Source organism: Cyrtonyx montezumae, unplaced genomic scaffold (assembly GCF_038088225.1).
Source record: "Cyrtonyx montezumae isolate F1298 unplaced genomic scaffold, pur_monq_1.0 scaffold_0, whole genome shotgun sequence".
NCBI classification, from domain to species: domain Eukaryota; kingdom Metazoa; phylum Chordata; class Aves; order Galliformes; family Odontophoridae; genus Cyrtonyx; species Cyrtonyx montezumae.
Window position 1 is genome coordinate 3,236,284 of NW_027071824.1, and position 24,498 is coordinate 3,260,781.

Consider the following 24,498-nt stretch of genomic DNA (forward strand, 5'->3'; position numbering starts at 1 on the left):
CATCATGTCTGCTGTACTTCTTCACCTTCTTCAGCTCCTGCTGGAGTCTCCCAAGTTGACTTTTTAGCAAGCTGTTCTCCTCCAGCAGCCAGCCCTGCTCTCTTCTGTAGTGGGAGAGAGCAAAATGAGAAAATCACATAAAAACCATACAAAAGCCCAGTTTGCTCTTGGCATCTTACACACATCTTCTTGTTCTGTTCCCATTCATGTTGTGAGGACAAGAAGAACTAAAGAGTTCTGAGCAAAATCTGTCCAATAGCTCAAGCAGAACATGTAGAGACAATCAAAGAACTGTCAGAGGTGGAGAAAAAGTAGTAGGTCTTCAGGGAAGGAAAACAGAATAAGGACAGACAGCAGTAAACCCTTTGTGTGGCTTCCAGCTGACTAGAAGTTTGCAAACCTGTTGACTTGGTCCATCAAGACATACCTATCCTTCATTATAGGATAACCAGGTGGTAGGCTCAACACCTGAGTGCAATAAGGCCATGTCTGGACAAGTCAGCTTGTTTGTGATGCTGCAGTGCTAGGAGTGATGGCTGTGAGACCAAATGAAAGGAAACCTCTCAGCCTCATTGTCTTTCCACTCCTCCTGGTACTCCCAGCCTCCCATGAGGCCACAAAAATACTGGCATCTGCTGCAAGGCAGCTCAGCTCTGTCAGTCCTACCCAACAGTTAGTGCTAACCTCTAGGTCCCCACAGGCTCTGCACTCCTCAGGGGAGAAAAGCATAGGAGAACAGCTTGTCTAGCCTTACATGGAAGAGAGCACTGTAGTTTTTGGTACTGAATGTGAGAGGCAGGGAAGTTCTTGCTCTAATCCCCAAGCAAAAAAGCAAGAGTACTAGTGCACTGCATGGTGTTTGCTCTCCCCTGCTTGGCAGGACACTTCACACAGCAGCCACTCTCTGAGTCAGTTTTACATCAGGATTCACATGCTGTTCTTCCTGTGGCATCTCCAACGCCCGCATAACAGCTGTACAAGGCAGAGGAGACAAATGTGCAGAAAGCTGGGGCCATGTGAGCACATCCCAGCTCTTGACCACGCTCCTGTAGTGAGGAAAAGATGTGGGGGATAGCAAGACAGAACGTAGCTGCTGTCAGTGCCTAGGACCAACGTGCTACGTAGCCCTGCGTCACACAAGGCATCCAGACTATTTTTACTGCTGCAGCACTCAGATCTGCAAACAGCCTGTGCTCAAACACACCACTCTCTTGAGGTATGAAGATCATTTTCCAGATACTGCACAATGTCCTTGAGATGCATCAGCTTCAGCCTGTTCCTCTCCCTCTGCAGCTCCATTCTGACTGTCATGTTTCCCCCTGTGCTGCTATGTTGCTCCACCTTCCTCCAGATCACATCTATGCCCTGACATCCTGCTGTATCTGCTGGGTGAAGGCAAATCTATCTTTGCTTCCTGTTTCCTTCCCAAGCATAGCCCCTTGTCTATCAAGATTCTGCTTCTCCGTGACAAGTACATTCAGCTTTGGCTCCAGCTTCTGCATTGAGCAGTCCATTTACTGAAACAGACATCTGCACCAGCCCATCAAAAGACCCTTCATCTCTATTCCTTTGGTGCTGAGGTGGCAACAGGAGCTTCTGGTCTATTTACCCAAGTCCTGGGGACCCGTTCCTTTCTAGCTGGAGAGCAGCTCTCCAGATGCATCATCCCTTCAGTAACAGTCCTCAGACCCATGATTTGTACATTATATCCATTTCATCCTGGTACTTTTTGTTGGTTTGCCTTTTTTTTCCCTTGTCAACAGCCACCATTTCACACGTCTTGACTTACTTCCCATTTACCTTCTCTTACACCACAGAGAGACTCCGTCCTTTCCTTCTGGTCCCACCACTGTCTTTCCTGTGCCTGTTGCTCCCTTGGAGCCTTTACTGTTGAGAAATCACTTCCTCTCACACCCGTGCTGCTGCTAAAAAGACTTAGAGCTGCCTTCATTCTGGCACTGGCTCCATTACTGTTCTTGGTCTCTGACCTGGATTTGATAGCACACACAGCTGGCACGGCTTGAAAAGCTGAACCAGCCCCAGAACACATTTTTGCTGGAGAGACAATACAGTTTTCCTTAGGTTGCAAGACTATTAAATATTACAGCAAGCTCCCAAACCATTGTGCACTTTTAAAACAGACTGTGCCCTAGAACAGACAGCAACCTGGAAAAATTGTCCACCTGTGTATTGTGAAAGGGGACCTGGATGTTGGAAAGAGGCAGTAAAGAACACAAAGGTAAAAGGAAACTGGGGACAGTGGTAGGGTGTGCTGGGAAGCAGGAGCGGGCAGGCATGAACAGCTTCCTGTACAATGTTCCTGTTCTTTCCTCTTTAGTCTCTTTCACAAAGCCAATCTGATCTTTGGGAAACTTGCAGAATTGGCACCACAAGCACAGAAAAGCAGGATGATCACCTTTTCAGGTGTTTCCTTACTTTTCTGTAAGGAAGTTTGTTTTGGTCAAATGGAGAAATTTAAGCCATTTTTTGCTGCTTTTGAGACAGCAGATTGTGATGATCTAGCAAGTAGCAGCAAGCTTGCTAAGGGACAAAGAAAGAAATATGTGAAAATGCTGATTAAAAACCCTCCAGTTCCCCTCTCTGTTTTTGCTGGGCACTCTGACACATCCATAGAACACACATGAGGCAAGTTCAGACATCTCCCTTTAGGCTGCAGTATCCCCACAGTACTGCCTAGATTTTACCTAAGTAAAGAAGCTCTCCAGCCTCATAAGAAATCTCCATAGTCCATTTTGGGTGGGGAGGGGATGTATACACCCTCTGTCATTCATTTAGACCTCAAAAAAAGACCATCACCAGACCTGATGGTCCCTCTGTTCCTGCACTGTGCTCTCAGCTCTTCTTCCTGGTTCCGCTGCTGCCTGGGATGGTGTAAGTTCTTGGTGTGCTGAAGTTCAACCCTGGCTGGCTCCACCTCCAACCTCTCCTCCAGCTCCAGGCTCTGCACACATTTTTGCTCCTTCATGACATCAGTTACAGCCTGGTACTTTGCAATTGTTTTTTTCAGGTCTTTTTTCTGGCTTTCCACCTTGCTCATCTCAGCCTTGACGCATTCCTTGCTATTCTTCTCTCTTTCCAAGTTTTTCTTCATTTGCTCCATTTCCTCCTCATAATAGCTCACCTGTTAGAAAGAAATGAGGTTTGGACGTTAGCACTGTGTTCCCGAGGGCCTCCTCTCCTTTGGTCACTGTGACTCAGACCAGTCTAATGGTTCCTCTCATCAGGGGACACTCTCAAGACATTTCTACTCCCTACTGAACTCAGGGCAATAATCAGTTGCACGGCACAACCTTTAATGGGTCCCATTTTCCCCATCTGTCAGCACAGCTCTCTCCTTGTTTACAGCACTGGGACCTCACAGAGAAAGCAGAGGCTGCGGCTGCATCCCCACACTCCCACACCCTTCCTCACCATGCAGAGCAGCCCCTCGCCCATGAGGTGGCAGTGAGGAGCTGCTTCTCTCTAAAGCTTCCTGTAAAAGTTACAAAACCCATGGGATGAGCACAAAGGAGGCAGAAGGCAGCTTAGTGCTCCTTGAACTGTCTGTCATCTGTGTGGCAGTTTAGGATTTACTGTTGCAGTGCCGCAGTGGAAACCCAGCAAGAATGTGTGACCTCCAATTCAGCAGAAAAAAAGAGAAGGTGGAAACTGATCCTTGTGGGTCCCTTCCAACTCAGGATAACCTATCCTGCTGCTGTCTAGAGGGCTGAGCTCACACTGTCACCTTAAAGCAAACAGATCAAAATTGTGCTGGAAGCCCAGGGAGACAGCTCTGGTAATTTCCATGCTCTCGGGAGCTGTATTCAGCTTTTCTTCTTGGTTCTTGTGCTGATTTTACTGAGACAATACAAAGCAGAGAGAATCCCTAGTTCTATGTAAGAAGCAATGCTCGCACACAAAAGATTGCAAGGTGACAGAGACATTCACAAAGCTTTTGACCACCCCTGAGGGCTCAGCATCTTTCTAACTGCTAAAATAGGTATGGGAAGACAGATTTCCTCACTCCGTTCACCAAGCAGCTGTGCAGAGAATTCAGGCCATCTACCCCCACAGCTCTCAAGCTGGTTTCCAGCTCACCTTCAGGTCTTGCAGCTGTTCCTGGAGCTGCTGTGTCGGGATTGACATCTCTGTGCACACAGAACTGGGAACCAGATGGTTGAGAGAGAGGCACACTGGGAAAAAGATGCACTATGAGGACAAGTCTAGGTCCACTGCCCTTGTGCTTGATACTTAAGATTGCCCTATACTCCACAAAGTGTTGGGAGTCTGGTCTTCTGGCTCTCTAGTTCAACTCCTGCTCAGATGAAGACTATTGCCAAAGCTAGACCCCCATCTATATAGCAACCAATCCCAAGAAGTTTTTTCTTAATGCTCAGCTTGAACCTCCAGTCCCACTTTATTATGTTGTTTCCTCACCGCTATTTACAGTGAAAATCTGCCTGTTCATTCCCATCTGCCAAGTCCTCACGTTGCTGTCACAAGCTCACGTGCTGGAACCACCTCTCTCTCTCCCCTTCACCATCCATCATTCCTTTCTTCCCTTGCATGGCTGCCCAGTGCCAAAACCAGGAGCAGCCACTGCACACTCCTACTACTCCCATCTCCAGGAAACTCTGCTCTTGTCAAACAGACAGAGATGCACCAAACCCGCTTGCATTTTACCTCCAGCTGGCAGCCCTCTCTCAGCCCTGCTCTCCTGTAGCTGAAGATGCAGCCCTTCCAGCTCTCTCTGCAGCATGTTGTTCTGGTCCCACAGCACCTGAGGCAGAGACAGGCCACAGTGCAGCTGTGAAGCTTCCCAGGACTGTGAGGGAACATTCCCAGGTTGCAGCAGAAACAAAATGAGGAGAGAAGGCACTGATCCCATGGGAAGTGCTGCACAAGGCAGGTCCCACTGCTTGCTCAGAGCTCTGAAGCCAGCACAGGAGTTTAACCAGGCTCAGTGCTGACATCACCCCATAGCAAGGAGTCCCACAGACAAACACCATGCTGTGCAACAAGCCACTACCGTGTAGGTATATGGATCTGGGCACCCCCTGTTTCGCTTTACATTCTGAATCCTACACAAAACAAGAGTGTGTGAGGAATCCTGCCTCCCTGTCCACTTTGAGCTGACATCAAATTATATCCTATGTGCTGCTTTATCCATAAAACAAATGGGCTGTATGAGAATACGAGCTAGAGAACTTCCACAAATCCAAATTAATAAATATTACTGAGCAGATCTAGAAAGAAGTAAACCAGGTTTGTTTCATCTCTGTTCTAAACAGAAGAGCAGCCAGGAGGACAGAAGCTGCCAGCATTCAGGATTCAGCACCCAAGTGGGTGCCTCACATGTCAGGATGAAGCCATCTCCATCCAGCTGCATTTGCATCAACAACCCTCAGCCCTAGGAAGAATTACAGTACCAAGCATCTTCAGCCCTCTGGTGCCACCTGGAGCACTGCTATACTGGATAGTGCTTCAGCATGTTAGCCCCTCTGGAAGCTGTAGCTAGAGGCAATCTGCTGAATCCATCCAATGGCTTTGCTGCAAATGCACAGATTTTAGCCTCTGCTGAAGAGCTTGGGTGAGTCACCATCTCTACCTGGCAGTGCTCTGCAATCACATACAGCACTTGGAAACAGACAATGCAATAAATGCACACTCAGGAGCCAATGCAAAGAACAGCATGCAAAACATGCAAGAGCCACTTGTCACTTAGAAACTGAGAAAGGTGACAGAAGCTGTGCTCACATCTCAGAGTGCCAGAGCTCTGGGCAGCAGCACAGCACTGAGGAGGTGCAACACACACAGCACCAGTGCCACAAACCAAGTACCCAGACAGGCTTACCTTGACTCTCTAGCAGAGTGCAGGAGGTTTTTTTTGGGGGGGTTGCAAAGTGGAGAACAGGAGAGGAAAGGGAAAAACAACAAGGTAAAAGAATTTAGCTGATAGCATGCATTCCAGAGGAGTAAAGCTTTCTCTTTCCATTCAAGAGAAAATACAACGGAGCCCAGAGTGGTCTGACTGTTCACAAGGAACTATGATTCCCACACAAAACAGTCCATAGCTACAGGGTAGAAGGAAGGGTGAAGTTTACAACCCAACCCTACTCCCTCTGCCTGGCAGGGGAACCAGCACACAGAGGGTCACGTGCTGTGGGAGCAAGGCATGGCTAGGTTCCTTTACTAGGGGCACAGCTGTGCCCTGCCTCCTGCCAAAGGGTGCTGAGCAGGGCAAGAAGGAACACCTCCCACCTTCACACTTTGTTCACCACTGCCCCAGACTGAAGCACCCAACTGATGTGCAGATGACAGCTGTATTTTCGCCCGCTTGTACCTGGCATTGCCGCTCGTATTCCAGAACAATCTCTGCAAAGTATTTGCCATGCTTCAGGAGCTCTGGGTTGTGCGGCTCCTCCTGGTCCAGCTGCACAAGCACAGGGAAACACTTCTCATCAAGGAAATTGTCATCTCTCCAAGCGGAGAACCAAAAGCTCTACAAAATCACTGGAGTCACAGTGCTAAAGCCCTAGATCCAGTAGAAGAGCTCCTATTCACATGTGTGGGATGGGTCAAATGCAGGAAGAGGGGAAAGAACATCTTCCTTCTTATTTCATAGACACCAAGCTACAGATAGGCTGTCTTTCCCAAACCAGGTACTGAGAATGCTGACTCATTTCTTTCCCAGATCCATTTCACCATGCTCCTTACTGGAGTGGAAGCTTTAACAACTCCTAATACTAACAAGAACCAACCTTTCATTTAATACTTGTGAACACAGAAACAAAGGCTACCTTGTCCTTCACAACGAGGTTGAGCTCTTTCTGAAGCTCCAACACCAGCTCCTCAGAGGCTGTCAGTTTCTCACCCATCTCCACAACCTTGTTTTGCAGCTGTGTGTTCTCCTGCAGTAAAAACAGAGAAGATTCTCTTCATGCTGTGGGTCCTCACATTGCAGGATAGGTTTATCATTAATGGGCCTTCGATAGGAAGCTGTAGAACTACTAGCACATCAGCATGCTGATTGCAGCACAGCTCAAGGGAAAGGATAGTGCTTTTGGGCAGGATAGTGCTGATACATGCCACATGGGTTAGGGTTTGGCTCATCTCTCCCAACAGAGGCTATAAGAGAAAAGAAAATTCCTTCCCACCAAAGCAAGACAAGCTATCCATCCTCATCACCACTTCTGCTTTGATTTCTCTGAAGGACTGAAGACATTCAGGGCAGTTTTACTTACCTTCATCATTAGGTTCAGTCTCCCTTGAAGGGTGGCCTGTTTGCCCTGCAGGAACTCTGCATCAGCCTCCAGCTTCGCTTGATGGTTGGCAGCTTGCTGCAAAAGAAGCTCTTTTGCCTCTATTTCAGTCTGAACATCTCTGGAACAGATAAGGAATATGTCTGGGGGCAGCTGAAACATACATACTCTCGGAGTACTGTACAGTCCAGGCATCCATGCTCACCCCACAAAAAGCAGAAGAGAAGAACTTGTTTGGAGGGATATCAGAAACTTAAGTGAAGCACACACGAGTTAAGGGATCTTCAGGAACTTCCCTGACACTCCACAATGGCCAAACAAGTAAGACACTTCAGAAGAGGAGACTGGGATAGGAGGGAGAGGCAGTGAGCACCCACAGGAAAACCATTTTCACTGTTCAACCAAAGAACTCTTCCTACTTGAGCCTGCTTTGGCTATGCCTGAGGGCGACGTATTGCTTGTCCAGCTCCCTGCTGAGCAGCAGGCAGTGTCTTTCCGCTTTCTCTAAGCCCAATCTGGCCTTGTCCCTCTCCTTGGAGATTTGCCTCACCTGGCTTCTGCAGGCAGAGTAAGCAGTGTGTTCAGAGACACCTCTCACAGTCCAATGAAGGCCCCACCCCCTCATGAGAAGCAGCACCCTTACTTGAGGCATTGGAGTTTGTATGCATAGGAGGTGATGGCTGCATGCTGAAGCCCATTCCTGGAGACCATGACCGTGCTGTCCAAGGCTGCAGGCAGTTCTGCCTGGCTCCTCTGTGCTGCTATTCAGCCTCTGAAATAGAAGGACTGAGTTAAATCATTCTTCCAACAACACTTTCAGTTACAACAGCTGACTGCTCTCAAGAGACAAAAACAGCCTGAGGTAACATCCACTGCAGGCTTTCCCCAGCCCTGGAGCAGCCAAAGCCCACCCTCCCATCACAAACCTGCCTGCAAGCCCTTCTTCCACCCCAGAGAGACACTTGCTACAAGGTCTGGTTGCCACCACCAGAATAGCAGTGGTGAGCACCTTGAGGATGTTCTGAGTTCTTGCAGGGCTCAGATGGCAATGACAAATTCAAGCTTGGCAAATCTAGCGCAGCTGCTGATGCTGGAGAGGAAATGTGGGCTTATGCAGTTCAGCAGGAAGGATGGACTGCTGCTCTGCTCACTGACACCAAGAAAAAAAAAAGCGAGAGTTAAGTGAGTGAGGCAAAATTGGCAGAGAAAAGATAGCTTTCAAAACCGAAATTCCAAGCACTCTGGGCTCCCTGCTAACCCATGAAAACACAGTATCCACAGGAAGACCAACACTGAAAGTTACACAGCAACAGCGGGTCGTCTGGAAGCTGGCAACGCCTCCAAGAGCACCAATTTCATGCCTTTCCTTTCCCACCTTAGTGCATTAAGGCACTTCACATGCCTTTCCAACTGCTTTGTCAGTGCTGAGGATTAGAAGTGCTAAGAAGCAATAACTTACACCAACCAAGGAGAACGCAGATGAACTACAGGAGGTGACAACCTCAGTCTCAAAATAGTTCCCCTGCTGTTTTTCCGAGGCAGCTTCATGCCGTCCCCTCAGATCCTATCGCTGGGCACCAGAGAGAAGAGACCAGCACCCAATCGTTGCTAAGAGGGGAAAGGATAGAAGATACCGATCTCGCAGAGAACCAGTAGAAGATGTCAAACGCAAACCAGAGCCAACGCAGTGCCCCAGCCCAGCAAGAGGAGGAGCCCAGCAGCGTGAGATGGAAACGGCACACAAACAGTGCTCAGCGTCCTGAACCCACAGCACCACATCACCCGATTGAGACCGGCACCTCTCCCGGCTCCGACTTACCACCCCACAGCGCATGCGCACAGCTCACCGACGACACACTCCTGCCGCGCATGCGCACGCCTATCCACTCCTCCCGCTCCCCCATCGCGCACGCGCGACCCCCTCCACCACCCCCTACGCGCACGCGCACGCCTCTCCTTACCCCTTCCGCGAGGCCACCGCGCATGCGCGCTCCGCGCCTGCCGCCTCCGTTGCGATTCCTGCGCATGCGCGCCGGCCCATTCTCCGGCCGTGCGGCGGCGGCGGCGGCGGCGCCATCGTCGTTGTGCGCGGGTAGGGCGGCGGCAGGGCCTCAGTGAGCCATGTCGGGGTCCGCGGGCTCCGGCGGCAATAGCGGCTCGGCGCGGAAGCGGATCATGAAGGAGGAAGACATGACGAAGGTGGAGTTCGAGACGAGCGAGGAGGTGGACGTGACGCCCACTTTCGACACCATGGGGCTGCGGGAGGACCTGCTGCGCGGCATTTACGCCTACGGTAGGGGCGGCGGCGGGGGCGAGGGTTTGGGAGGGGCGGGAATGGCGGTGGGGGCGGTGGGGGCGGTGCGCATGCGCAGTGGCGCGCTGTAACCGCCGTGTCCCCGCAGGGTTCGAGAAGCCGTCGGCCATCCAGCAGAGAGCCATCAAGCAGATCATCAAGGGCCGCGACGTGATCGCGCAGTACGTGGGCAGGGGGGCTGTGGGAGTGGGCTCGTGCAGGTAGACAGAGCCTTCACCGCGCCTCTCTTCTCAGGTCGCAGTCGGGAACGGGAAAAACGGCGACGTTCTCCATCTCTGTGCTGCAGTGCCTGGACATACAGGTAGTTCACGTAGTTGAAAGTGTCTGTTACATCCAGCAGGGGCGGCTTTATCACCTACAGCCACCTTTAGCTTGAACAGGAGAAGCTTTACCTGGAAGTCTTTTCGTTATGGGCAGTGAAACCCAAGCAGAATTCTGGCTGAGAAGTTCATCAGGCTGTGCACTGCACAGCAAATCCTGCCATGACAAAATAAGATCTGGTGGTTGTAGAGCTGGCTGCAACAGCTTAGCTTTCCTGTGCCTTTTTGTGGGGGTGCTGAGACACTGGAACAGGTTGCTCACAGAGGCTGTGGGTGCCCTCCCTTTGGATGCATTTAAAGCCAGGCTGGACAGGGCTGTGAGCAGCCTGGTGTACAGGGAGGTGTCCCTGCCTATAGCAGGGGGTTGGAGCTAGGTGATCTTACAGGTCCCTTCCAACCCAAACCATTCTACAATTACTTTTGTTGGAGGGCTGAACTGATGTTTTGGCAGTCAGAATTGTTCTCAGGCTGCTCTTAGGGGGCCTCGTGGATCCATGTGGATGGCTGGCATGCATTGCATGGTCAGACACAGGCTGACCGATGAGCATGTGACAAACATATTGCATGTTCTGAACAGGAAGGTCAGCTGTTCTCAGCAACTGAGCAAAAAAACAAGCTGTCCAGTGAGGAGCTGCTCAAGCACACTCTTGTAACTTAATGTAAGAGGCTGTAAATGTGCAAGCATTCCATGCAGAAGCAGCTTTCCAGGTGTCCCAACGCTTGTAAACGCGTAAGTTTTAGCACAGAATTGTACAATCGATCCTTCAAGCGTGACAGTTCAGGGTGCTGTGGGCTCTGTTTTGTTTGTTACTGCTTGTGTGATACTTGCCACGTGATTAACTGCCATGTGATCCACAGGTTCGTGAGACACAGGCATTGATCTTAGCACCAACTCGAGAGCTGGCTGTGCAGATTCAGAAGGTAAGAACATCTAAATCACCATCTGTAAAGGATTTATAAGGTCTGGTGCTGATTCTCAAAGCATTCCCCAGCAGAGATAGAAGTGCAGCCTCCTACTTTTCTAGGGAATGCATTTTCCTGAATGGAATAAGAAATTGTAATAAAGGGCTATTTTTCCCATCTCTGTTCTATCCTTTCTTCCTTACGTGACCTGGTTAGCTAGCAACCTTATGTTCTACTTATTCCTACCTGAATTTTGAAGGATAATGCTTTTAAAAAGTAATTGTGATCTATGGGAAATAACTGAAAGCCTGCCATTGAGGAGAACATCAAAAAAATCTCTCTCTCTTGTGCTTTTATCTCTAGAAAAATACCATGTGTCTATTCAGCCCTACATAACTTTACAAATAGCGAATTTCTTCAGAGCTCAATTGGTTAGTTCATTATTTATGTCAAAATAGGGTCTTCTTGCTCTGGGAGACTACATGAATGTCCAGTGCCACGCCTGCATCGGAGGGACCAACGTGGGTGAAGATATCCGGAAGCTGGATTATGGGCAGCATGTTGTTGCTGGCACTCCAGGCCGGGTGTTTGGTAAGGTCTGGGGGGTTGTATGCCTCCACACACAGTCACAGTTCATTTGAGCCATGGGACTATCCTGCAGGATTAATGCATTTTAGCTCATTAGCTCTTTGTCAAATCAGTGCATGTGCACTTTACTATCTAGTTTCACAACATGATAGTTTTTATACTTACTGTTAATGCACTTGGCTGTGCTTTTCATCACCAAGCACAGTCTCTTTTAGCAGCGGGGGAAGTGCCAGTCCCTCTGATAGTGGCTGGGAGCAGTGTGGACTCGCTTGCTTTCTGAGCCTTTTCATCTTACAAAGTGCAATCTTACAGATATGATTCGGCGGCGAAGTTTAAGGACTCGTGCTATCAAAATGCTGGTTCTGGATGAAGCAGATGAAATGCTCAACAAAGGTGAAATATTTATCTCCCTTGTACCTCTCTACTCAACTCTTGAGATTCTTATTTCATCCCAGTTAGTAGTCTTGCTTCTAAAAACAACTGGTTTTATCAAAGCTAGGCAGTCACGGTTATGTTATGGGCTGTAGGAAGTGACTTCATGTGCTTTGCCTAATTTAGTTATCACATCCTTTTCAATAGTTGTAAATTCCAGAGCGTTGCTTTTTGTACTGTGCTGTGCAACACAGCCATGTCACGGTGAGTCTGGGAGAGCTGAGAGATGAGCAGTGTGTGACACTGGCTGTATGATAAAAACGCTCAGTGTTCTGATTATAGCATAGGCCCGATGCTGAATTCCAGCTCAAACTGAAAGAAAAGGATATTCAAGAGAAAGATGTGCTAACTTCTCAGTGCTACTTGATTTCCTTTTGCAGGTTTCAAGGAGCAGATTTATGATGTGTACAGATATTTACCTCCAGCTACACAGGTGGTTCTGATCAGTGCCACTTTGCCTCATGAAATTCTGGAGATGACCAACAAATTCATGACAGACCCCATTCGCATCTTGGTGAAGCGGTGAGTGATTTTTCCTAGGAAGAACTTTGCTCATCTTACTCATTTTCCTTCTCAGCACTGTGGTTTGATCAGGTATTTGCAGACATCCTCATGTTTCAGTTTGCAGCAGAGGCCACTTTGGCTCTCTGGCTTCATCTTTGTCCAGCCCCGTTTGCTGCTGCTCAGCCTGACTTCCCTCACCCTCTCAAGTGTAGTAATATCTTCTCCTGGAAATCTGTCTTTCATTCCCACCCAATTCCTGTGCCCTTCCATTAGATTTCTGAAGGCACCTCCCATTAATTTGCTGTTATATAGTATGGCTAGAAAGCTTAAAGCTGATTGATCCTGAAGGCCCTAGATGGATGCACGTCTGGCATTGCAGCAGATTCTCACGCGCTGGAGTTCTGGGGGTGTCAAGAGGAATAAGTGTAGGCAGCCTGACTGGAAAGGCCTCACCCTTGCCTGGTCTCTTACATTGCCCCAGTTACCTTACTTCAGTCCCTATAAATGTGAGAACAGAATCATATCCCTTTGAAGTTGTCTGCCTAGAGCAGAGAGGGTGCTAAGTGTGAGCCTCTGTTTTGTGGGTCACGTCTGAAGCCTTTCTCAGAGCAGACTTCTCCAGGGACTTCGTAGAAGAACTTGAGTGTAGATGCAGCAGTCCACAGTACTTGAGACAGACGTGTGAGCATCCAGCCCCTTTAACTGCATTGTATGCACGTACCACTTGCAGTGTCTTACAGCTGTTCTCCTTTCCTAAAGTGATGAACTGACCCTCGAAGGAATCAAGCAGTTTTTTGTGGCTGTGGAGAGGGAAGAATGGAAGTTTGACACCTTGTGCGATCTCTACGACACGCTCACTATCACTCAGGCTGTCATCTTCTGTAACACCAAGAGAAAGGTACAGCAGCCACGATGGTTATCTCACTCGCAGAGCAACATGGGGAAAAGTGCTACGACAAACCAAAGTGTCTGGTTGCTTCCCTGGTTGGGAACAGTGGTTAAATATGTCTTTAGGATGTGCCTAATTTAAACAGCAGGTTCCAGGCGACCTGATAGAGTTGGCAGCATCCACCTTCTCAGGCTAATAGGACTGATAAGATAAAAGGCATTTACTGTTTGTAATTCCTAAGAGAAAAGTCACTCTTTCTGAATAAATGCCCATGATTCCTTTTCTTCTAGGGTTCACAGAACCCTGTCATATAGGTAATACTCTGTAATGACTGTTTAGTTCCTTCAGCTTCACAACACTTGTTAAAGTGTCTCTCAGTCCTTGCCAGTGTGTGTGTGCAAACATTCTCCAAACAGAACTAACACTTTCGGCTGGCATGGGCAGATTAGCTCACCCAGACTGCTCGGCTGTACACACAGGTAGACTGGCTCACAGAGAAAATGAGAGAAGCCAACTTCACTGTTTCATCCATGCATGGGGACATGCCGCAGAAGGAGAGAGAGTCCATCATGAAAGAGTTCAGATCTGGTGCAAGGTAAATGATTCAACAGTATTGCTTACAGTACTGCTACCTCAGGCAGGGCATCTTCCATTGCCCCAGAGGAACAAGTCTCAGAAGCCAATAAGCTCTCCCTCCTCCCTTGTTCCTGGTTTAGTTTGAAAATCAATTCTTGATTCCCATCCATCCCTTCGTGGTGTCCCAGAGATGGGAGATAGCTGCTGTCCAAGGAGGGATGCTCGTGCTTTCAGGCATCGAACCGTCCCGTTGTGTTTTGCTGAGTAGACTGGGAGGTGGTGCATTTAAAATAAGGAATTAAAACGTGGCTTTGCACCATCTGTTGACAGAAGTTTGCTGCTAGGAAAGCTGTCCCATGCAGAACCACCACACTGGTGGAGGTGCAGTGGGGAGGGCAGAATAGCAGGTGTTACCAGCACTGGGTAGCCCAGCTCCTCAGCTCACGCTCAGTGACTGTCCCCTTCTCTTTGCAGCCGAGTCCTTATTTCAACAGACGTTTGGGCCAGAGGTCTGGACGTGCCTCAGGTGTCCCTGATCATTAATTACGACTTGCCCAACAACAGAGAACTCTACATACACAGGTAAGCTTGGTGTTCACACGAGGGAGCGCGGCTGAATTGCCCTTCCCCAGAGTGGCTTCACTCTTCCTCCTGCCTCCCCAGAATTGGCCGCTCGGGCCGATATGGCCGAAAGGGTGTAGCTATCAACTTTGTGAAGAATGACGACATCCGCATCCTGAGAGACATCGAGCAGTACTACTCCACCCAGATAGATGAGATGCCCATGAACGGTGAGTGCGGGCCTGCCAGGGACCAATGCTTTGTTCTGCCACCGTGCTTTCTTCCCACCCACAGCCCCTCTCTCCTTCCCCAGCAGAGAAGCTCAGCAGTGTGCGCTGTCCTGCTGGGCCACAGCTCTCAGCACACTTAGTGCATACTTAGCATTTCCTTCTTCTGTCTCCTTTCAGTTGCTGATCTTATCTGAAGGTCCTCGTTCACAGGGGAGTTGTGCTCATCGTACCTTTCATTAGCCTCCCGTAACGTTTTGGACCCACCTCCATTTGTAATACTGCTGGTCGTATGTTCTTGAGTTGGGATTGCAGTCGGGAACTTGTGTAAATAATGTCTTTTCTCCAGCCCACGTTTTTCAATAAAAGTGAAATTTTACCATATCCTGTGCCCGATTACTTTAACCCAAAATAGTAACGAGCAGAGAGTTTCAAGATCCTGCCACAGTTGCAGCCCATCACCCCACGTTACCTGCTGCTTCAGACCCTTCCCTGCACACACCGACACTGACCTTAAGACAAAAATGTATCCAGTAACCCGCGTTCACACAGTTGAAATGGGTCTCCGGGGCCCTTGGTCTCTGACAATAGGTCTGCTCCCTCTGGCTGCCTCAGGGAAAACGTGTACCTCCAACCCAGACTTAGGGCTGCTTGGATACCCCGGGAGACTTACCCACTTGCTGGCTAATGCAGATTCGGATGCTGACATGCATCCTGGCTCTACAGCTGCTGGCACTTGTACTCATTCTCGACCCAGTCCCTGTGTGAAGGTCCCCAGTCCAGTCGGTGGCACTTGGGTCACGCTGCAGTTCCCTCATCCAGGAAGACAGGAGCAGGCTGCAGCAATGAGGCACCTGCTGACATACACCCAGTGGATTTTATACCCTCAGTCTTATTTCCCACATTTGTTGCTTCCAAAAAAAAATCACCCTGCTCCCTTCCTGCCGTTGGATCCTTTCAGAAACATCCCACAGCAAGGTTCGCACAGTTCCCACGTGCCCTTCCCTGTGTCAGTAACCTAAACCTTCAGCACTAGAGACAGTGGGGGAAGGAAGACGATGATTACCCCTATTCTCCACGTCCTTGAATTATTTGCTTCATAGCTTATTGGGGCAGGGTCTAGAACTTTTCTCCCGTCCCACCACACACACACACACACCTTGGTACCTCTGATGCTAGAAGGGTAAAGTCTGGGTCAGGACTGACAGCCACATCAGAGTTCTGTTCTCGCCGTCGCTGCAGGGCAGGGCACACCCTCACATCTGACTCTCAATTCTTACCTTCTCCAGGAAGGTGCCAAGCAAGCGTGGCACTCCAAGCCACCTTTCTGATTCCTCAGTCTTTTGACCAAGAAGAAAAACAGATGCAGCACAAGAGCATTAGATTGTTTAAATAACAGTATTTAATCTGTACAGTTTCAGAGAAGATAGATAGATTAGCATAAAATGCAACATTCCTACCTCACCTTCAGCATCGTTCACCTGGAGCTGAGCCCTGATCTCCAGAGGACAGGAAACAACCACCGATCCCTAGCAGCTCCGCAGGGTACAAAAGTCACAGTGCAATTGCTTTAGTTCTGAACAGAGAGTTTCCCTCCCTGATGAGAGAGGAGCCTGATAAAGCTCAAACACTGATGGAAATTTTTACTACTTCGGAATGAAGAAATAATAAAACACAAGCTATTGCACACAGTCATTGTCCAGCTGAAAGTACAGCAGTTAACTGTTTAGCTGCCCTTACGCTCCACGCATCTGAAAACGCCTCAGCTTTGATGCTTAGTCAAGTGAAAACAGAGCCTGCAACAAGATCTCAGAATGATACAGTTGTTGGAGGGCAGAAGCTGACAAACAACTCCGTCAAGTCGAGAAGCGTGCTTCAGAAAAGCAGAAGGTTTTCCTAAGCAGGGAGGGGACACGACCTGGACAGATGTCATCTTTCAGAGACGAGCATGAAAGAAACACCAGCTTCCATAGAAGGCTATGAAGTACAATAGACAATTTGTTTATATAATTGTCAGGATAAGTATTTGACATAGTTTATGTAGTAGAATACATACTTAAACATCTTTTAAAAATAAGCACGAATTTCATTTCATATATACACAACCGATTTTAATCATGTACTGAAAATAAATTACAGGAAGTAACTTTAAAATGCAACAGAAGACAAGAGTTTCACAACAAACATTCCCACTGATTTTCCCAAGGGGGTGAGATTGCAGTGCTCAAGGCAGGTAAATATCACAAATATATCAAAAAACTTCGAATTGTTGATGCATTCACACATTTACATGAGCCACAAACATTCCCTTACAGGGACTGCACTTAGCTACCACAGAACCAGGTTTTGCCATAAACTACAAAACTTTGATACAAAATCGTATTTATATATTTATATTTCATATACATGCCCTATCTGTGATTTCTTAAAAAATAAAAACTAAACACACTGTACAGACAATCCTAACTCATTGCTTGGTAGCTGTAGGCAACGTTTTTCGATGGAATTTCTTCCCCCGGTAGAATTAATGGCAATATTATATACATGAAGGCTAAACTGCAGAAAAAGACAGCTCAGTTCTGATATGCACCTCCCTCTGGACCAGGTCTGCACGTTCGAGGCAAGACACCATATGCTCTGACCCACTGCCTCCCTTACGAGCTACTCTGCCACCAGCAGCGTGAGGAACCAATAGATGCGTTTGTGAGACACCGGTACAAAAGGCAGTAAAGCAAGATGCACATCTAACGTGGTGGCTCCACCAGCTTCAACTTGACACACTGAAACGTTCTGGCCTTACAGGTGGCAAAGGGGTGCTGCACAGCTCCGCATACTGATCATCTGATCATCGCTTCCCTGAAGTTATCTCCTGCAGAGGACAGGCTCCCACCGTAAGCCAGACACTGCATCAACTCAAACACTTTGGGAGAAGATCCCTCCCCCACACACACCCCCAAAACGCACACATGTATGGTTCACCAGGGCTAGACTTAAAAACACACACCCCACCCGCCCACCCCCAGTCTCCATGGCACAGCTCGTCTCGGAAGCAGAGCACCGACAAACTTACTCTCCCCAGGTGATGGCAGCAATCTGTGAAGCCAGTCACACTAAACTACTTCTACAGTTGATTGTAAACTTTGGTTTATTTTTTTTTTTAATTGAGTTCTCATGATACAGCAAGCACATCTAGGATGAGAGGGCAGAGCTGAAGAGGAGATGTACTGTCAGTCTGTCTTTAGTCTGGCATGGTGAGACACCTGCTCGGTCAGGCCTGCCTTGATAGAGTTTCTAACAGACTGCCTCATGTGATCCTCCACCAAATTATCACTCATGGGCTTCAACACCTGTGGAATGAGAAACATGCAAAGAAACAAAAAAATGAGGTAACTGAGGAAAATAAAATATATATTTAAAAAAACATACAAAAAGATGAGACTTGAAATAATGAAAAAGTCTGGAATGCTGAAGTCTGACACAAACTGGCATGAACTGAAATATAAATGGGTTTTGCTGCTACACTAATGAGGCTAAATCAGTCACATGCTATGGACACAAGTGATATCCCTCCTACACAGCAGTATTTCTCTGAATTCAAACCACTTTACAGATCCTAGAAGGTGGATGTGCAATTCCATACCCTATATGCAGCATCAGTCTGGTATGGTTACAGCAACTATGCAGACCGGCCCAGACGGTCCAGCTTATTGTCCTATGTGTGTAAGTTGTGAACACTTCAAATACAGAAAGAAAGTTAAAAATACTGGCTAGTTTTTCTTCTTGTTATTGTTGGATGAGAGTCGCTGTCGCGGCACTGATGTAAGAGCACGGCGAATTGTTCGGCATCTAAGGACTTCAAAGAGTTTGAAAAACACCTAGAACATGAATTGAGCTGTTAGGAAAAGTGGCTCTTAGCAGGCAGTAGATTAAGACAGTTAAGTTCAGAAAAATCTGATTGCCAGCAATGTCTTACCTTCCTGGGATTCCTCTGAAGCATAGAGGGAAAAGAAAGAAAAATCAATAGAAAGAATATGGGATGTAAGGAGAGTGACTCAGACCAGGACCTGGAGGTGCTCTGCCCACTCTCTGTGATGTAGAACTGTCACAGCACAAAGAGCAAACTCTTTTGGAGAACATCTCCTGCCAGCCCAGAAAAAGCTCCAGCTGCCATAAACCAAGTTCTCCTCCTTAGGGAAGGCCAGTAATAGACTAAATCCCCTGTGCTCTCAGTATCCTCCAGCAGTACTGCTGTTGTAATGAGCACTGCACAACCAGCTGACACCCTCCATTTTTTTCCCGCAGTGCTCTTCAGCTCAAAAGCAAGAAGCTGTAGTGGTACAGAAGAGCCTCAGTTTTAACCACTAACCAAACAGCATAACTCAATTTAGTACACCTGCTCACTTCCCTCCTTTCATTAGAAATCCACTTTTTCTCTTCAGTTACTTCACAGAGTAATTCATAACCCTACATGGTTGCCACAGAAAGGTCGAGTAAACTATCGCCAATGAAAAGCCTGGAACAAAGCCATCTGATTGCATCAGCATAGGAGGCTCCAGCTTGTTATTTACATGTGTCTCATAGGACCTATTTTAGTGCCATCGTGGGTCAATTCAGTCAGCCCTTTAACTGGTAGTAACACCAGCACCAAAAGCACTTCCCTTTTGCTGGCACCAAACACAGCTACTAGGAAAGTTCCAAAAGCTACCTGCAAGAGTTGGTCAAGATTTTCACACAGGCTGTGCTGGGGTAGCCATGTTAACTGGATTCACACAACAAGATCTTTGTACAGAGGCCATTGGCACCCAAGTCTTGTTCTTTCAAGTGTTTCTAGAAACAGCCACCAGAACAACCATGCTTCTTGAAGCGTCACACACAGCACAAGCCTTCCTGGAGGAGGAAGAAACTTGGTGTACATTCTGTAACTACTGCAAGTCTGTTTGGTCACCCATCAGCCATTTTCCTTGAGGTCTAATTAATCCTCCAGCAGCAAACCATCAGGTGAAGTGCAGAAGGGCAGCACTGTTTCCACCATCCACAATTCTTGAACCCTCAGAAATATTTTACCCAGCTCATCCATAGGGCGAGCTGGCCACTTTAAACTTACCTTTAAAAGCAGAATTCACTGCTTCAGAAAGCAATAGGATTTTTAAAGAGTCCCTCCGCTCTTACCACTCAAGCACCTAGTAAGGTCTGGGCTAGCATTTCTTGTACGCTCTCCTACTGAAGGGAGCAGTCTCACTTCTAAGCTATGTTTCCCTTCAGCAAAACTAGCAATCTTTACTAAGTCCACACCGGCTTTTCACTCCCAGCACCAAACAGAAACTGTTTTATAAGTTTGCTCAAAAGAAGATTTTTCATGAGAATGGATACCAACCTGTTCCCATATAGCTTCAGCGATCTGATCGATGGCTGTTCCAACTTCTCTGAATTCCCCAGAGTACTTAATGTATGCCCAAGTACAAAAGGATATAAGAGCCAGCCCCAGCACAAGGTTACACAGGGTAGCTATGGAGTTCATACCAAGGAACCCAGTCAGTCCTGAGATTATATACATGGCAAACATGACTGCAAATAGAGTGGCAGGGGTACGAGCAGCGTAAAATATGTTTTTGCCATCATTGTGCTTCACAAAGTTTGCATAGATCTCGTCGATTTCTGCCTCAAGCTGTTCCTGGTAGCGCCGACAGAACTCCTCCCCTCCCATCTTCTTCACAGAGCAGAACTGCTTGACAGCTGACTCTCTGAAATCCTGGTGCTTTCGCTCAAGATCCGATGGGGCAATGTAAGGCTTATCTCCTCCACAAATCTGCAGGAACAGAGGTGGTGTCAACACACAAAGCTTCTAATACTGTACAGAAAGCAAACCCACTCCTTGCTGCTTAATAATAGTGTTAAATAGCACTCTGAAGCCCTCTCCTCAGCTTTACAGTTCAGACCACGCACTCCAGTGAGAGGTTCAGCACTGAATTTGGACAAGCAGGTGGATTTCCTGTTTATTGCTGCCACTTGCAAGCTCCAGGGAGTTTATAAGGTGATAGGAATTAAGAACTAACTGCTGACATCATCTTTAGCCTTGTCTTCCCTAGACTGTCCCCTAGGAATGTTCATTCAGATCAGCCTATGAGAGTACATTTCTGCTGAAGGGAAGAGACCATGGACTTATATTGATACCTGCAATGTGGACATCCATCAATCCTCCCCCTAAATCAGCATGGGTATGAAAATAGTTATGCTCTAAGGACTTCTCTGAAACACTGACATCTGACCTCTTAAGTGCTACTATTAGAGTACCTAGGCCACAGATCTGAACTACTCAGATCAGTTCTAGCTCCTTGAGTCCCTTACAATCAGACTATGTCTAAAGACTGCAGATCCTTTCCATACAACCTTAAACAAGGCAGTCTTACCATAGTACTCACCATCTCATTCCTCAAGCACAACTTTAACTTTTCCCTGCTGCTGTCCCTTCAGCTGGACACAGAAAAGATCACTTTCACAGAGTACAGCACATCCTTTCTGCCTCAGAAGACGTACAGCTTCAATGGCTAGCTTCTTCAAAGCAAATCTCACTGCCACCATCACCCCATCTGCTGTCCCTTGTTCAAGTTCAATAAGTACCTTCCTGCTTTTTCCTTATTACAGTTCTCCAGAGGTGGAAAGATCCCTGGAAAACAGTTACTAGTCTCTCATTTTCCCAAACTGTCTTTTCACATTCGCAATAGTACCAAGATACAAGCAGCTCATTATGCATCAAAACCACTGCATGCCATGCAAACATTGCCTCTCTTATGCTCTGTGTGCCTACATTTAATGACCTTAAATGTAAGGAAACACAAGGGAAAAGTGTACATACATACTCAGAAAAAGAGGGTTTTGAGGAGCTCATTTGAGCTCATGAGGAGAGCTCAAGGCACTACAGTAAGAAATACCCATACATCATCCTGTTCTAAAAACAGAACTTTCAAAGCTATGTCACACGAAGAGCATTTGGACTTCTGGATAAAAATGATATAAGATGTTTGTGTTTTATCTCTACAGTGACATAAAAATATACGATACTGAGGGAAATTGCTATGGAAACAGAGTCTGTTTAGGAAAACATTTGTTTCTGTTTACTCCTTGCTCCAAGTAAAAAGTCTTACAACTATGGTATCTCAGTAACCAATAAAAAGTCAAGGCAGGAAAACACTGCTTTTTTTCTTTCCTTCAAACACAAAGTATTTCACAAGATACTCCAAAAATGGAAACAAAACGAAGGAGTCCCTCTACATCAGCATTCTCAACTCAGTCTGCTTACAGGTGAAGCTGCCTAGCCTGCCACTAGCACTAGGTCTTACTCTAGCTTCAAAACAAAAAGCTACTTCAGTGATTATGGCCAGAATTTGCCTGGTTAATGAAAAGCTACGTTTGTAGTATTGTGAAACTCTAAATCAAGAGACAGCAAGTACAGTCTCATTAAGACATGCAACTGTTTTCAGAATTACTGTGATAAAAACCTTGTGTAACACTATGAAGTCCACCTATTTATGTTACTTCAAGAGACAAAGCAAGTAGGAAATCACATAGTTTTGGTACTTCAAGGGTTTGCTTAAAAGGATTTTAACCCACACGTTTGACAGAAATGGACAGTTGCTACTCCAAGCTGTGAAACTATCCTAGAACTCTACCCTCAGATCTGTCCTGACCCACTACATCTCCTCACTTACCTGTCCATTTCTTGTTACAAGATGAAGATGTGCCAGGAGTAGCAGCAGAAATCAGCACACAATTTCTTACAAACTCCCGTTCCCCCACCTCCCCATTAATTCCTGTTTCAAAGATATGCAGTTATGCTGCATCAAACACCTAGTCTCAGCTCAAGGGACAGAAAATACACAAATTCTGGCTATCTAAGCTGCTTTTTTTTTCCCCAGTAACATGACCCTAACCAACCCCATACAACACTAAAACAGAAAGCCTGTGTTTACATTCAGTTGGAAAAAGTTTTGTTACCATACCTGCTCCATGCCTTTACTGTACAAGTCTTTTGCTCCTGCCACAGCAGCAAGATTGTTTGCCTCAGCTGTTGCCTAGAAAATATTGAGAACCACATATCACTACAGCACTACCAGCTAGTTATACACATGTATCTGCACTGCCCAACATACCCCTGCAAGTAAGGATCTCTAAACCATTAAACATTAATCCTGATACAATGCTGCCTGGGAGGAAAGCTGCAAGCTGGTATTATTTCTGCATAATGTATGTGCAGTTTTAGTGCCAATTTGTAAGAACTTACACTACTTTCAAACTGTCACATAGGGACAGTTATTCTAGCTCATATTGCAAGATGTCATCGTTAACATGCTATAAATGTGGCTGAGAGATAATTAGAAGACAAGGTAACAACCTTTGTTTCACTGTGAAAAGTTTTCTCAATCACCCACTCTTCTCAAAAGTCTCAAGAATTGGTTCCTTGACTGTTCTGGGTATTTACTCATCCTTCATGTCTTAAAGTGACACTAAAAGCTTAATTTTAACCATTTCATATGTGTAATATTTTTTAACAGGCTCTAGAGTTCATACTTTGATGAGAACTCCGTCTTCATCACAAACGATATGAAGGTTTATCACATAGCTCTATACAATCACCACGTGTTCAAGGCACTTTACTGCTGATTACACTCTCTTTGGATCAAACCCAGAAAAGAAACCTCCCTGTAGTTATCCAACCTTTGTTGCACGTTTGTTTGCTAGGAGCCTAACATGTGAGGCAGCAGTATTAGCTGCTCTACTATAAGCTTTCTCCATTAAGTCTACTATAGCTGGTACTAGAAGCCCTCTGAAGACTGTCTGAAAGATACTGACAGAAGAGCAAGTTATTAAAGGAAATTTATGCTTGAAACTGAAGCAGCTAAGATAAAAAATATCCTGTGCTTCATTTGCTTTCAAAGCACACAGTTCCTTCAAGAACTACAAATGTGTGTATGGAAGCTTCGCATTCCCAGGGGTCACACCCTTCAATTGCACAACTTACAAAATACACATCTTCTAACAGGTTAATTGAAATAAAACAAAATACCTGCAGCATAGACTTTGGATGAGGTAGCTCCTCTCCTTGATAGATCTTAATGTAAGCCTAGAATCAAAAACAAAAGGTTTCTTACTTCTTAAGTGCATATGACTGGGAGGGAAAGAAAAGGGATTACATGACAATAAAGCCATTGAACTATTACTTTGTCATAATGCTAAATATTCCATTAAACAAGTTTCTCCTTACAATAAACATCTGCCACTTGCCCATTTATCCCTAGTGCTTTAACCCCTTTACTTTCCACAAGCCTAACATGAAGTTCCTATAATCTCCAGTTTTAGCAAACTGAAGCAGTACTTCTGCTACTTGGCTGGTACTTGTTTTTAGACTCTCTCATCTACTTCAGAACAGAAGCATCCATTCCTTCTGTAAATAAGGTTTGTGCATTTGAGACTAGCCTGGCAGAGTCGTAGAGCACCTCAAGGAGACACGGCTGCTATCTCAAGAAATGACAAGCTTGACAACAGGTTTCTGCTCCCTCAAATGCATTAGGTCTTTGCTAGCCACATCTTCTGAAACAAGAGAGTGAAGACAAAAACTTCACAGAGGCTTTCTGGCAAGAGGTCTGTCCATACAGCTCTAATGTGAATACTGCTTATTCCAACATTCCCCTGTGCCCCCAGACATACAGACTCATACAGGACTCATCTGGCAGGACACCCTTCTTTGATAGCTATTTCCTCCCTCCAGTTTCCAACTCAGAGTTCACAATTTCAGCTTTAGATCCAGTCACAAGGGAGCAGCTTCTGCCTGCTATGAAGAGTGCATCCACAGCACCCTGCACAACTGTTCCCAGATTGGCTACTGCAACACAAATTAGACTGCTTTTCAATAGCTGTTTCACACTCA

General features: G+C 46.7%; 2 protein-coding genes across 4 annotated transcripts in view; one reads left to right on the forward strand and one right to left on the reverse strand.

The window, feature by feature from the left end:
- The first annotated feature begins 9,304 nt into the window (after positions 1-9,304).
- Positions 9,305-14,960, forward strand: EIF4A3 (eukaryotic translation initiation factor 4A3). Its single transcript, XM_065732034.1, has 12 exons — positions 9,305-9,555; positions 9,665-9,737; positions 9,811-9,877; positions 10,755-10,817; positions 11,258-11,390; positions 11,700-11,780; positions 12,200-12,341; positions 13,083-13,221; positions 13,692-13,807; positions 14,263-14,370; positions 14,452-14,579; positions 14,757-14,960. Exons 1-12 carry the CDS (start codon positions 9,384-9,386, stop codon positions 14,771-14,773), a joined length of 1,239 nt encoding a protein of 412 aa, XP_065588106.1. The 5' UTR covers positions 9,305-9,383; the 3' UTR covers positions 14,774-14,960.
- A 2,462-nt stretch (positions 14,961-17,422) lies between these two features.
- The window catches only part of ATL2 (atlastin GTPase 2), a 35,989-nt gene continuing 28,913 nt past the window's right edge, over positions 17,423-24,498 (reverse strand). For 2 of the 3 annotated variants that reach the window (XM_065731613.1, XM_065731691.1), the window contains exons 10-13: positions 23,638-23,694; positions 22,574-22,645; positions 19,951-20,382; positions 17,423-17,923 (exon numbers count right to left, since the gene is read on the reverse strand). In XM_065731613.1, coding sequence (XP_065587685.1) covers positions 17,804-17,923; positions 19,951-20,382; positions 22,574-22,645; positions 23,638-23,694 — 681 coding nt within the window. In that variant the 3' untranslated portion in view covers positions 17,423-17,803. The other variant, XM_065731779.1, reaches the window with a different exon arrangement.